The sequence below is a fragment of the Atheta coriaria genome, unplaced genomic scaffold, assembly GCF_025399875.1.
Source record: "Atheta coriaria isolate IRGN ID8LTWV9N9 unplaced genomic scaffold, Caltech_Dcor_3.1 hic_scaffold_6_pilon, whole genome shotgun sequence".
Taxonomy (NCBI): Eukaryota; Metazoa; Arthropoda; class Insecta; order Coleoptera; family Staphylinidae; genus Dalotia; species Dalotia coriaria.
This window is the reverse complement of record NW_027045448.1, coordinates 13,661,744-13,676,457: the sequence shown is the minus strand read 5'-3', so window position 1 is coordinate 13,676,457 and position 14,714 is coordinate 13,661,744. Positions and strand designations below refer to the sequence as shown.

The window sequence follows — 14,714 nt, the reverse complement described above, 5'->3', positions numbered from 1 at the left end:
TGAGGTTAAGTACCAAACCGCACTTGTAAACCTCCCGTAACATTTGTAAAACGCAATAGAAATGACGATGCAGCGTGCTTCCAAATACCTCAACACGAAACTTGGTCACCTAAGTTGTCAACAATCAAAAAAACAAAACATGCAAAATCAGCCAGGTAAACGCAAAAAAACCAACCGACTAATAATTTCTAACCAATTGTTTGTACTAATAAGATGGCAGTGGGTTTTGACGCAGAATGTGAGCTAACCGATTTTTACACTTTCAAAACTAGAGTTATATTTCTCGTTGTACTTCAGTGTCAAATTCTATATTGTTATTAAATATGTGCGAGCATGTATAAATTGTACATAACTAGCAATTAACAATAGGCATTATGAAGATTGTAAACTGTGTGTGTGTGTGTGTCGATTTCGCGTTTGGACAGAAAAAAAAAAACGAATCTTGGATAATAATTATATCTATCGAATTTCGACTGCAAGCAACCAAACGAACACATACTCGTACTGTGCATTGTTTTACATTCATGAACTGTCAAAGCGCAGCCTCATCTTGGGAAAAATGTATACAAAAAGTGTCTTAACTTGCAAAGAAAATTAACAAATAATTTCTAGGTTAATTCATCAAATATTTATTCATGCTTTGCTTGTGAATATGTACATGATAACGTTGCCAAATTTGTTTTTATCGTTTATATATTGTCATGTGATGAGGTTGCGCGTTTTCTCCGCGCTTCGAAATTTCTATCAAGACTGTCATGTAAACGCAAAATCAGAAACAAAAACACTATCAGTATAACGAAGAAATGAAAAATGAAACACAAAAAAATACCTAATCGCTAACAATGTTACATATTAAAAGTAATCATAGTCATAACTTGTAGCATTTTAAGCTAAACTTAACTAAGAACAAAACACTAACAAATGAATGAATGTTTGTGATGACGATGACGATGATGACAGAGAGAAGAAAAAAAAAACAAGATGGTGGACACACACATTAACACGCATTCTTTGCATCGATGTTTCAGACCAACAAACAATTGTTCACAAATCCGAAACCAGACCCTGAGGCGCGAGGACATCTCCTCGCGCACTCTCCGTATGCTTGCCTGTATGTTTGGTATATCATTGTACATATTAGTTATATAACAAGAAACAACATGGTGAATGTTTGCCTATTGAAGAATTATGTAAGCGTATAAATACGTATATTTAATATGAAACTAAACAAAGCGAGGAGTATAACATATATTTTTTTAAAAATTCACACGTCACACAAATATAATACGGGATTAGCCACCCAATGAGAGTAACAACCAAAAACAACCACAAAAAAAAAACATTACACATACGCATTGATTTCATCCTCTGTAAAAATTACTCGATTGTAAAAGAGGAGGCTTTAGAACATGAGAAGTATATGTGCTGATAATCAAACGAAATTGTTGTGAAAAACGTGTTCTTGTGGTTGCATAAATTTATACTTTTGAGGATGTAAGTTATGCAACCAAATGAGCATGGATGTATCAACAAACACTACACACATATACACTTATCGACACATACGAATATGTGTATTAAGCTAAATTTGTAAAATTTCATTTACTAGCTGGTAAATAACTAAACGCAAACCAAACCAATATTATTCATATTAGGTATTCGTACATCATACACATGCATATGTTATTCTATAAAGAAATGAGATGTAATAATAATAATATTTGATGAATTTACGACGGACGACGACACGATGACGATTATAAACAAATAGGCCTTATACGTATTATTACAAGTGATTTTAACGATGATAAAAAATAACATTGCAAACGTACACGAAAGCACACACATGCATGATATATAGGCATATGAATATTATATATAAATATATATATTTGAACAATTATGGCGAATCAACAAGAGGTGTGTGTGTACGAAATTCAGACAAATCTCGAGACAAATGAACATCTTGCGTTGTGTGTGTATTAATCGGGGATTACTCGTTTTGTTTTGTTAACAATGGTGTTTTCATGGAAACGAATCACATGTGAAGATATGAGGAAGTTAATTTGGTTGAATTTTAAAAATAAATATAAAGAAGACGAAGTTTTATCGTTTGAATCAAATAGAAATTGGTTTTGTTTGGGTTAAAATTTCGTGTTTTTTTTTATGTTGGTTGCCTATGTTAGATGTTTGGGTTGCTTATGTTAAAATATTGCATAATTTTGTTATAAAATAATGTGACGCGGTTTTTATTTTGTTTTGTTTGTAAAATGATTTTTATGTTCTGGAAAACGAGGAACATTTTACCAGATAATTAGAAATGTTTTGTTAAAGTTACTATATTTGCGCGTTTGTACAGTTGTTGGTGGCATACGTTTGCTGTTTGGGTTGCATATGTTAAAACAACGCATATTTTTTTCACCAAACATTTGAATGTGACGTTTTTTTTAATGTTTAAAACACTTATTATGCGCTTTAAAACCGAAAACACTTTGGTAAATACATCAAAATCGATTTTAGTATTAATTTTTTAGTACAGAACATAAGAACTGCGAGTAAGACGCCAACTGGAATGTATCCAAATGGATTCTTACTCTTTTTACCAAACAGTTTCGTAGAAAACTACAACCGATCAATTTTTGCCATTTATTTTCTTTTGAACTTGATTTATGATTTCATAGCCGCGCGATCACACCACCCTCCTACGTGGTGCTGTCGTCACATAGCAGGATAAAGTTGGATTTGGCAGTGGCCGCGACCTTTCACATTAAAGACGCGGTGGTGCAATCCCCTGGAATTCTCGGAAATGGCTCTCAATCAATACGACTCGCGGGCCAGCGGAAACTGCTCTCAACCCCATGCAGTCTGCGCTGTTTTCCACAGAGCCAAGAGCGAGCCAGGGATGAGTTTTTCTAGAAGCAACTTGCGTCACAAGCAAGAATTCATGGAATGAATTCCTAGGAAAGTTATATAATAAATAAGAAGAACAACGAAAACAAAACATAAGAAGCTTATAAAATTCTATAAATTGATTTAATTCTATTAAGAAAATTAGATTTACTAGGCAACCAAAGTAACATTTCAATTATTTTGATTTTTTATTCATTTTGATGAATTTTTGACCTCCAAAAATCAAGATTATATAATGAATAATTGTAGTGTCGACCATTTTTTATTTAAACATGTATTGGTTGTTCGTGTATAATAGCATAGTACTCGTACATATTCCAGAAATGAGTCATCGTGAAAATAAACGAAGGTGCGTAAACCTGAACTACACCACGTGGTTGATTCCACGCTTAGAATTACAATCCAAGTGTGAAACTAAACACCAAACACTGAATTACCAAACATTCTAATCTAAATGATTATTTGTTCAGTCTAGCAACTCTAGAGTTACGAGATGCACGGGTTAAAGTCTAAAATTTTACCCAAAAACAAAACAAAGCAGAAAACACTACACAACTACTTTGACTTCACCCACAAAACTTGAGGCACAGGGCACAGGTACAAGTAGAAACGAGTTTGTGACTCGTCGCAATCGACACACGACCGTCACACAACTTTTTCTTTCTTTTTATCTATAGATTTTTTCGACTTGACGTGGGAGAATATATTTCACTTCACTTTTGCCTTTGGTGAAGTTTTACCTGCTCGCCCTTTCATTTCACGACAGTATATTAGCGGTGCGTGTTTGAATGCTGTTTCTGCATTTTATGAGCGCTTAGTTGCTGGTAGGGCTTGCATGAAACTCCGCCGACGACGGCACAAGTGCAAGAGAAACACAGGTGCATGTGTTTTTCTTGCTTCTTGCTTGGTTACTTCACATATTACAATGCACGATCAACGATTATGCGTTATACACCTGAGGTAGGCTCGTTGGAACTTGAAAAAATGGTGACTCATCCGGTCAAAGGCAAATACAAGTCCAAGCCCTACAGGTTTGTTTTCTGTGACTAGTTTTTATAACTTGATCAAACAGAGTAAAACAAAGTTTTTTTTGTTGATTATTGAATATTTAAAGTAAAATTCGTTAAAATTTTACTTGTGGAGTCAATAAATACATTTGCAAAGGGTTTTATTACGTTGTAAATGTTTAATAAGTAGTTTAAAGGCGTTTTGCACCCTTTTCTGGTATCGGTAGTATCATGGGGGGTTAAACATGGCGCCACACGCGAAGTTCTTTGATAAATTTACTGTAAAGTCTGAAAGTCGAAGGAAAAGTTGGTTCCAACAGGTCTAGCCACCAAGGCGCTAGTATTTTTATGTTTTAACAGTGATATTGTGATGGTTTGGTAGCTTATCTTTGATATAAACGCCCACAAATTAAAAAATCATCAATTGCAGACAATAAATATAAAAGTCTGCAGACTGCAACGAATTCAGGGACAATACAAGCTTACAAACACCAGTTTTACTCTTGTTTTGGTTCACCGAGGTAAAACGAATTAAAATTGGTTAAAAACAGCGACAAAAACCTTTAAAAAATCAATTAAACACATTAAATACGTAAATATTTACTGTTTGGGTCAAATTCGCATGAAATTAATTCATTTTTTCATTAAAAAGACACAATAATAACAAAAAAAACGCTCATTTTAAAAAGTATGCAACTTATTTTACATTTTACAACAAAAAATGCTCATTTGGTTGCCTATATTACTAATAAACAACAAAATAACATATTTTACATCATATATTACCATCTTACAAACGTTTTCTTCACCATATATTCTTCACCACTCTAAACGCTTACATGTTCACGGTCTACGAGTACTCATACAGCAATAGCTATACATATTGAATCCTACCTGTCTCGGCAGGTAGTGCCAGTGCACGTAATCGTGAATGAGTGCGACGTATGCGATATATGCGTGCAAGCGAGTAACAAACACACTCACAGAGAGAGAGCGCGTACCGCAAACGGTACTTCTCGGCGTACGAGCGCCATTTTGTTGCCGCACGCTGCGGCGCGCTCACGAGTGTACCTGCGCGGGTATCAGCGCCACAAGCGCCTCCGCGCTCTCTTTGTATTCCGGGGTTCCGCGGCGGGTGTGTTCCCTAGTGTTGGTTTCTTCTCTGTGTGAGTGTAAGTGTGGCCCGATTAGGGAGAGGGTGGCTGCGCTGGGCAGGACGTGAAGTTAACTCGCCACAGACCTGCATGTCTTCAGCAGTACTTCTCGAGGTCTTCACCTCTACACTTCACAATATCACTCTGTAAAAATGTGTCCAGTACTCGCACGAACGGATTATAATTTAGTTCAGTTTATAATTCATGTGTAGTGGATAGTGTTTTATATTTATAATCAAGTGGAATTTGTTTTACGAAAAAGAAAAAACGAAAAATTGTGTTTTGTGCCATTGGATTACTATTATTAAATTGCCATTTAATTTAACGGATTAACGGATTAAAGGATTAAAAATCAACAAATTAAACAAATTCAGGTAAATTTTATTTAATTTTATAAAAATATATTTGCAATGCGTTTTGGTTGTTGAATTTCATTGACATATTCTTTGCGTATTCTACTTTCTAATTTACTTTACTGAGTCTGAGCATGCGCGTTTGATATTATTGCAATTAATTTTTTGCGGATCGTAAATCTATTTATTTTATAGTAGGAAATGTAGTACGCGTACAGTTTTGTGAATAAAACAGCGTGCATAAAATCAATATTTAGGGGGTTGTTTTCGTGCCAGCACGTGGGAGGAGGGTGCACGAGGGTGGATCGCGCGACCGTCGACGTGCGCGTCATGCATATTTTAATAATATTATCATTCCGACGACGCACTTGCACTTCAAATGCATTTTAATGTCGTTTATCATCAATTTTGGTTAATAATATAAAAAAATGAAAAGAATGCAATTTGATTGTGATTCTCTGATAAGTGGAGAATGTCAGGATCATGGATGTAACGTTTTTTTATCGGTATCAAACTGGGAAAATCCGTAATTCAAGTGATAAACATAATTTGTATTGTGTGGCGTATAGATAACTTCCGTAGTATCAAATTTTGTTGTTATTTTAGTATATTGGGACTAAAATATAACAAAATTCATTTTTGTGTGAATATTATTTGTTTTATAATGTTTGTTGGTTTGATTTTAATGTTATTATTAGTTTATTCACGTTCCGAGTGAGATAAGCAATCGGTATGTTTGTTTAACAATTAAATTTCACTTCGAAATGTAAGCCAATGCGTGTGTGGAAGAATTTGCGCGCTAAATTGACTGACAAACCCACAAACCAGCTCAAAACCTCAAGAAAAGTAATAAAATTAAATTCAAAACTAAATAAATATTGACATACTTATTATACTTTCAATTAAATAAACATTTAATTAATTAATTAATTTATAAATTAAATAGTTTGTAAATGAGGTTTTAATATCAATTATATGGGTTTGTTAGTGCTAGGCAACCAATTATGCAAACAAAAGAAATGTTTGTGACGCTGTGGCTGTGGCTGTACCACCTCTCGCTTGTTGCTTGCATGTCGTACCAGTTGGTAGAGTGATACGAAATGGCGGCTGTGCCAGCAGAACACCAACAACAGAAACTACCAACAGAAAAATGGTCCCATTGACCTTGCTGTTTACGGTCAAGCGAGTTTCAACTAAATCCATGCGGCGCGCGCGCCGTCGCGGTTATTACCATTTTATATAACGTGAATATGGCGAAAGAAGCGGACGCACAGCAACACGAAAAAGTTGTTTCACCAACACACACACACACACGACCAGAGATAATTTAAATATTTTCGACATTCTTTCGCCAATTATGCAACAACAAACACGGTGTAACACAGATTTAAATTCGGCCAACAAAACTTTTATTAAATACTATGTCTTCGCAGTTTTTAGTAAAAATGTAATTAAATTTAACTTTCTTGTAAATAATATTTGCAATTTTATTTATAAAATAGAGAAATGATCATAATGTACTTTAACGCCATCTGGGATGCAATTATTTAACTATAATTATGAGTAAATCTCTATATGAACTTCCACTTCATATTTAACACCCTTCACGTAATAATTTTTAACATTTTAATACTTATTCCCCTATTTTGGGCCAAGACAAATTCAAAAAATTATAAATCATCCAAATCTATCAAACCGTTCTTGAGTTATAAGGATTTTAACTAACCCTATTTGTTATTTTATATTACAGAATGCACACACCAGAGGGCACCCTAGAAAGAGGTCACCATGCGCCCTCTGCAGCATCCAATGGCGGACAGAACATAACCAGCATGCCCGTTGTCCCCGTTCTGCCTCCTAATGCTCTCAACCTGCCGCCTTTCACCGCCCCAACAAAAGATTCGCCCGGCGACGTGGTCATTGACTGCGAACATGTGCTCTCCGATCCAGAAAAATTCACAAACAGGTATTTAACTTGAATCAACATTAATGCAATAATTTCAACGTAGGTATATATGCAACCAGCATAATATTTTCTTTATTATGTTATTTTTATGGAGTGTATTTAAATTACACACGCTCGCGTTGAATGCGTGCGCGAGCACGCGTTGCACTCGTTAATTTCGTGATCGCTGATAAGCTTTAACTCTTCGAACAAAAACTAACGACGCACGTTGTGTGTTTGTCTTTCACAGCCTTGAATAAACAATCGAATGCGGTGACTGTAACAAAAGGGTATTGAATCTCAATATTAAACAAAATTAAACAAAACATAAAATAAATAAATTTATCAAATTGTATTTTAAGTATCAAGTGCGCGAAGTGGCACTTTAATCACGTTTAGTGTGATGTTTACGTGATTTTTCTATTTTTACGTTTAGGTTTTGTTTTGGTATTTTTTTATTTTAAAATTTCACTCCATGACTAAAGTACTTTAGTCACGACTTTGGCCACCCGTGATTAAATTCCCACTTTTCGTGTTTCGAAACAATGAAAAAGTGGTGTTTTAATCGTGGAAGTAGAAAGTAAATACCGTGACTAATGTTCTTTAGTCACTACTTTGGCCACCCGTGAATAAATTACCACTTTTCGTGTTTCGAAACAATAAAAAAGTGGGTTTTAAACGAGGAAATAAAAATAGAATATAAATTCCGTGACTAAAGTACTTTAGTCACGACTTTGACCATCTATGACTAAAATATCACTTTTAGTGTCTCAAAACCATGGAAAAAGTAGCGATTTAAAGGTGGAAATAGAAAAAATTATTTAATTACATAATCCAAGGCAAAATCAACAAAGAAAAAGAAAAGATGTGCGCAGTGTAAGAATAATTACGACCTGAACTTGAACGCCAGACTTTCCCACGATTCGTGCACTCGATTGTTATAAAAATAAAAGTAAGAGGTGCAATTAACAACCGGATGTAATAATTTTCATCCGTTGTTTATAACTCCAAGATTTATTCTTTAGCATTGTATGCACGTGGAACATCATAAACTATTAAAAATGCACTCTTATCAGAAAAACCGGTAACACGTCTGACATTATCCATTATCCATGGAATGTTGTTGTCGCGCGCCACGCTGTTCTGACGTCATGAACACAGTCAGCTGCGAGTGCTGTGTGCAATACACAAAAGCAAAACGTGAATCTGGATCATGCGCTACGTATGGAGGTGTAATCCGCTCTTATCAGTACCGGCAGCAGTCGCAAAGAGAGTGTTTGGTGCGCGTGTACTTCACTCACTTCAGCTCTACCTTTAGCATAATATTTCAAATCAATTGAACAATCGAAATAAAATTGAAAGCGTTTGAAGTCTGGTGACGTGAGAGTGTGTGTGGTGGGCTTGTGTTATCACCGCCGCCGCCAAGGACGCGCGCGTTTGCTGTCGCTTTTCCGATTAAAAATAATCATCGCCCGCGCTCGCCATCACACTATCAGCACACCTATATACGTATATTATCTTCGTAGACGCACGTACGTGTTTCGTTGACACCATCTTCCTGGAATAACAAACGAACGCGCATTTATTCATTTAATAACAGTGGAATTATTGATAAGAACTATGTGTGTGCCTGGATTATTTCTTCAAGTGTGCGGAAATCGAAGATAATGTTGTGTGTCGGCGGATTTTGTGCATTTTTTGATTTGTCAGCGTTGGAGATCAAATGAGAAAATATTTTTGTTGGTCAGTACAATTTTATTCTATTTTTTAAATTACTTTTTAAAATTTTTAATGAATGACGCAAGTTAGGCAACTTTTAAATCATTTTTCGGTGGTAATTTTGTTAATCGCGTGAAAAACTGACTTGTTCTGGATTTTTACATAATTAATAAGTTTTTTACGAATGTTTTTCCGAATCGAGTCTTATCACGAGTGTAATTACGAACGTAACAACAAATAAAGAATCATGTCAACTGTCAACACGATAACAAAAGAGTGGTGAAAAAATGCCGCAAATCATTCGTAAACGTAATCGTTTGTTTACGCTTCGGATCACAATCACAACCTACGACACATCCTTCAACTAGATAAATGATAAACTTACATTTCACAATCACACTTTGCTTAGATTATTTCTAGTATGTACTTTATGTTGTGTCTACGTATATACAGCTAGTTAATTATTTTAAAGTATTTTGGGTTGCATACAATGAAAATATTAAATTTTAGATTGCTTATAATGAAAATACTAGATTTTTGTGTATTTTGGGTTGCATACGATAAAAATATTCCTTTTAAAAGGATTTCGCTTTGCGTTCAATGAAATTAATCAATTTTAAAGCATTTTGTGTTGCATACGTTAAAAATACCTCTGTAAATTTAAATATAATTTGTTTGTAATACAGTAGCACATACAATTGTGTTGGCATCTACGTCAATGTATGATTGTAATGGCCGCAATTAACAACTACATCAAAAACTCAAATCAAACAACACAGATTGATGTCTGGCGGATTTTTGCGTCCGCTGTGGCCTTGGCCAAAGGTTCACCTGGGTGCACACCAGCAAAAACACAATTATTACCCAGCCGCAGCTCAGAAATTTACCATTAACATTCAGTAGACGTGTATCTCGTTCCTCTGTACCGTAAATAACCTCAATAGTTTACCCGAAAATTTTACCAAAAATCAAAATGGCGGCTGTGAATACAATCTAAGTAAAGTGTACAAGTAAAAAAATTAGTGTGTCCATGTGTGACGCGCTGATAAAACCGTCGAGCGATCTCGTTACCAATTCGGCTCGTTATCAGCCGCCAACCCGCGAGGCGGCCCCGCGACCAGCGGCGGTGCATAGTTCATTAGACGACTGCGTCGGTATTATAGCTCGATGTTTTGCGCGTTGATTGTGCGCGTCGCGCGTGGGTGAAATATGAGTGATGGCACTTTGAACGACCTGGTCACTTGGAAGAAGTGGCAGAGCGAGGGCGGTGCGTGGAACTACGGGGTGAAAAAGTGGACGGACATTTTGCGTCGATCTGTGATCATATTGAGCATCAAGTCGGTGAGCATGGTGATCGTCACGCTCGAAACGGTGCGCCAGCGGCAGGAGAAGCAGCTCGTCGTCAGCAGCTGCGATTGCGGAAAGTAATTATCAGAGCGTGTGACGTGTGACGCAATCTGCGAGATTACACGTGTTGTGATATTCTAATTTTAAACATCAACATTTAAACATTGTTTTTATTGCTGAGATGAATACGGTTGCGTACATTTAGGCGCGAAATGAAAATAATGTATTGTTGGTTGTATATGTTAGAATTATTTTTAGGATAATATAATTTTAAATTTTTGTTTTTTTGTTAGCATGCTGTGTATCCAAGACGAATTGGGTCAGTTGAATATCCACCAGGGCAGCAATGATCCTGGCGTCGTGGTGCAAGCGGCCGAGTCGAACAAGTCCTCACCGGACACGCCACACATCCTTAAACCAACATGGATGGATGGTTTTCTTGGTTGCCTACGGCCGGTTTTCTCTATTATTGGTAAAGCGGGAGCCAATGAAATACGTGACAATCAAGGTATTTCCTGATAAAAAAAATTAAATATTTTTTATTTTAATTTTGTTGATTGTTTTGCGCTTAGATGATTGGGAAATTCCTTTTGAACAAATAACGAATCTGGATTTGGTCGGCTGCGGTGGACAGGGTATTGTTTTCTACGGCAAGTACAAAAACGAAGATGTGGCCGTGAAGAAGGTGCAGGAACTGAAGGAGACCGACATTCGCAATCTGCGAAAACTGAATCATCCGAATATTGTGAAGTTTAAAGGTGTTTGCACTCAGCCGCCATGTTATTGCATTGTGATGGAATTTTGCGCGGACGGTACCCTGTACGACGTGCTTAAGAAACAGGACAATAGTGTTACGCCCACTAAGGTCGTATCCTGGTCCAAACAGATCGCCAGTGGCATGCATTATTTACATTCGCACAAGATAATTCATCGGGATTTGAAGAGTCCAAAGTAAGTTTACCCAAAATCAATTTTTACCTTAATAATTTTTTTGTTGTTGTTATTAGTGTTTTAATAGGCCAACACAACGTAGTGAAAATCAGTGACTTTGGCACTTCTCGTACCTGGAATGGCATGGTCAGTACCAAAATGTCCTTTGCCGGGACAGTGGCCTGGATGTCCCCTGAAGCCATCCAAGAGTCAGCTTGTTCCGAAAAAGTCGACATTTGGTCATTCGGCGTGGTGTTATGGGAGTTATTGACCTGCGAGATTCCCTATAAGGATATGGAACAAAGCGCCATTATGTACATGGTCGGTTGTGGTAAACTGCATCCCCCAATTCCCAAAACCTGCCCGGAAGGCTTCAAATTAATCATGCAAATGTGTTGGAAATTCAATCCAAAAGACCGTCCCTCTTTTAAATTGATCTGCAACCATCTTGAGATTGCTGGTGTTGAATACATGAGCGCCTACGAGGAACAAAGCTTCTTCGAACGCCAAGAGAAGTGGAAGACTGAGATTGCCTCGCAGATCACACAGTTTAAAACACAATTGAAGAAGCGAAAGATGAAATTTGAGTTGCAAGAGGAGCAATTGATCGAAAAACGCGAGAATGAACTCAAACACATTCGAGATATAAAGATTTTATACGATAGGAAACTTGAAAGGGTTAATCAGTTGTACTATGAGTTGTCTGTAGTGTTATTGCAACTGGATCAGCAGAAACAAGAAGGAAGAAAGCGTGAAATGCAAGGAAAACGGAAGTTAATTCAACCGTTTATGAAAAAATTGGAAAAAAGAAGGACGAGTCAGAATAGCACCACGCCGACGAGTCCCGAATGTAGTTTGACGAGTCCTGAAAGTCCCAAAATTGTAAGTTTTAAAAAATTTCATTTTAAGGCAAATTGATTAATAATATCATTGTTTTTTATGTTAAGATGGCTGCTAAACCATTATACACTCAACTAAACGCAACCAACCAACCCGAATCTACGACACTGCTGCACTCTCAAGGTTCCAAAACCCGCAAACGCCATCACAGGACGAATTCAGGATCACCCAGGAATTCGCGTACAAGTAGCAATCGTACTTCGATTCTAGTAGACACCGAAACGCAGACTGATTATATGGATATTAGCGAACCTGATTTGAGCCCGAATTGTATAAAACCTAAACCATCAGCGACGCCACAACGTGTCATTCTGAAAGAGTTCCCGGATGCTGACCTCGAAGGCAATAATGGCAACTGTGTGCAACTACATTACTTGTCACAGTCTATGCAACCAGGTATACATCTATTACATTACAATAGCAATAAAACAAATATTTAAACATAAATTTTACTCTAGAAGTCGAATTATACACATTACAACGTCTTGGTCATCGAAGTACAACCCCCGATGATCGCTTAGATGAATCTGACAATGTGAACAGTAATTCCCAGACGCGTGACTACAGCGATGAAGATACACTGGAGACAATCGGCCGGAAGGTGTCTGAGGTTTCCGAGATTATCAGCGCGAACAATGGCAACATGTTCACGGATCGCCTAGCGGAAAACGGAAACGTCTCCGAGGATATTGAAGAAGTTCTTCGAAAGCGGCGATGTTCGGATACAAGGCATACAACGTTGGATAGCGGTGAAGAAGACGTGGCGAATGACAGCTGCACGGACGAGGAGGGGGAAATTGGCCGGAAGTACTCATTACGAAGAATAGGGTTAGTATTATTTTAAATTATTAACAAAAAAAAAATAAATAAAGTTTAAATTCTTATTGCTATGCGTATAGTAAGCTTGGATTAATTGATAAAGAAATAGCTTCATTAAAAAGGTATAATTGAATGATATAGTTAATAAATTTTAAGGTTATGAATAGATTTTAATGAAAATTTATGTTTTTATAGTTTTGCCCGTCGTCCGATCTACCCAGGCCGAAGATCTTCACGTTACAAGATGTATCAACGTGATGTAGTAGCTTCGGATGAAGGAAACACCTCGGAGTACTCAAATCCGCCATCCAGTAAGAGTTCCACGTTGGAATCCAACGCTGGAAGGACAAGTGTGGCCGCCGGAAGCACCTCCATTAAACGTACACAATCCGACGCGCTTTCCGACAGTGAATCCGACGATTTTGATCTGAGAATGCAGAATTAACGAAAAAAAATAATGACAAACTAAGTAATCATTCAAAGATAACTACTAAACTGAGTGTATATAGCTAGGAATTTAGTGTTAATCGATATTTTTTAATGCTTTAACTGATAATTACGTGGCGTCCATTTTTACATCTTATTTATATTTATCCGACTTCATTCCGCGTATTATTTAAATTAAGTTTTAAGAATTAATATACAGAGGCATTCACGATCAAAAGCGATACGGATCCACAAAGCAATAAACAATGACTGCGTTTGAATATTTAAACAGTTTCTCATCCGGTTTCTCTCAAATTGTTGCGTCTTTATTTGTTTAATGTAAAGATAAACGTTTTTGGCGACAGATTAACGCCGCCGATTAATGAATGTTAGTGGCAGCTCGCTTTTTCTCGCCAACAGTTCATGGAGATGTGATAATAAGTCTAAGATTATTATTTTTATAGTGCCTTTAATTTTTAATACTCAGTTGATCGGTCATTTCACTGAACTGTTGGCGTTCTCCGCGTTTTTTCTCAACTTTGAGAATCGCTACTTAATTCGAACATACGATTTGTGCACGTGACGTGTGTGGTGCAAAGAATGTTTTGCATTTTTGTGAGGATGAGGAGGAAAGATACTTAAAACATGTTTGAACGTAAAGTATTTTGTCTTTTGTAAATTGTTTATGTACTTTATTGTAAAGACGAGTGGAATGAAGAGACTAAAATTGGTAACAGCATAGATGTTATGCAATAATTAATAAAACATCATAGTACAATTTAATACTCTGAGTTGTTATTTAAGTCATTTGTATTATTTGTGCATTCCTTCTTTCTATCATTACAGGTACAGGTTCAGCCTTAGCATTTTTTCAAGGACAAAAGTGTGGAGACAGCGTTATATTTTGCATTGTTTGTAATCGACTACAGCGCCTCTGGTAGTGACTTTAGAAGTTAATATTTTAGTCCGAACAACAGGGCCGGCCTTTTTCTTTAAATTATTTTTGGCTCGAACGACAGGGTCGAACTATTTTCTTAAAATTATTTAGTGCTGAAATAAATTTTAAAATTTAAATGTTAATATCTTCCGAACCAAAAGAGCTAGGATAAAAATATCTTCAGATTTTGTAGTGTGGAGAATTTCTCTATAAAATATGTAAATTAAATTAATTTTTTTCATTTATTTAACAAAAAATAAATATCGA

General features: G+C 36.4%; 1 protein-coding gene across 4 annotated transcripts; it reads left to right on the top strand.

Moving 5' to 3' along the window:
* Positions 1-4,969: 4,969 nt before the first annotated feature.
* Positions 4,970-14,293, top strand: wnd (Mitogen-activated protein kinase kinase kinase 13 wallenda). 4 transcript variants are annotated; one of them, XM_065304634.1, is made up of 9 exons: positions 4,970-5,445; positions 7,175-7,390; positions 10,729-10,943; positions 11,008-11,386; positions 11,443-12,247; positions 12,313-12,661; positions 12,724-13,093; positions 13,165-13,206; positions 13,280-14,293. In XM_065304634.1, exons 2-9 carry the CDS (start codon positions 7,176-7,178, stop codon positions 13,527-13,529), a joined length of 2,625 nt encoding a protein of 874 aa, XP_065160706.1. In that variant the 5' UTR covers positions 4,970-5,445; position 7,175; the 3' UTR covers positions 13,530-14,293. The 4 variants fall into 4 exon arrangements, with proteins under 4 accessions (XP_065160706.1, XP_065160708.1, XP_065160709.1 ...); XM_065304636.1 differs by lacking the exon at positions 13,165-13,206 and having other exon boundaries at positions 4,972-5,445; XM_065304637.1 differs by lacking the exons at positions 4,970-5,445; positions 7,175-7,390 and adding an exon at positions 8,626-9,112.
* Positions 14,294-14,714: the final 421 nt, after the last annotated feature.

Excerpts from the sequence above, each read along its gene's own strand:
- wnd (XM_065304634.1), top strand. The coding sequence starts at position 7,176 with ATGCACACACCAGAGGGCACCCTAGAAAGAGGTCACCATGCGCCCTCT. Across the intron at positions 11,387-11,442 it reads CGGGATTTGAAGAGTCCAAA|TGTTTTAATAGGCCAACACA; the intron begins GTAAGTTTACCC and ends TGTTGTTATTAG. Across the intron at positions 12,662-12,723 it reads GTCACAGTCTATGCAACCAG|AAGTCGAATTATACACATTA; the intron begins GTATACATCTAT and ends ATTTTACTCTAG.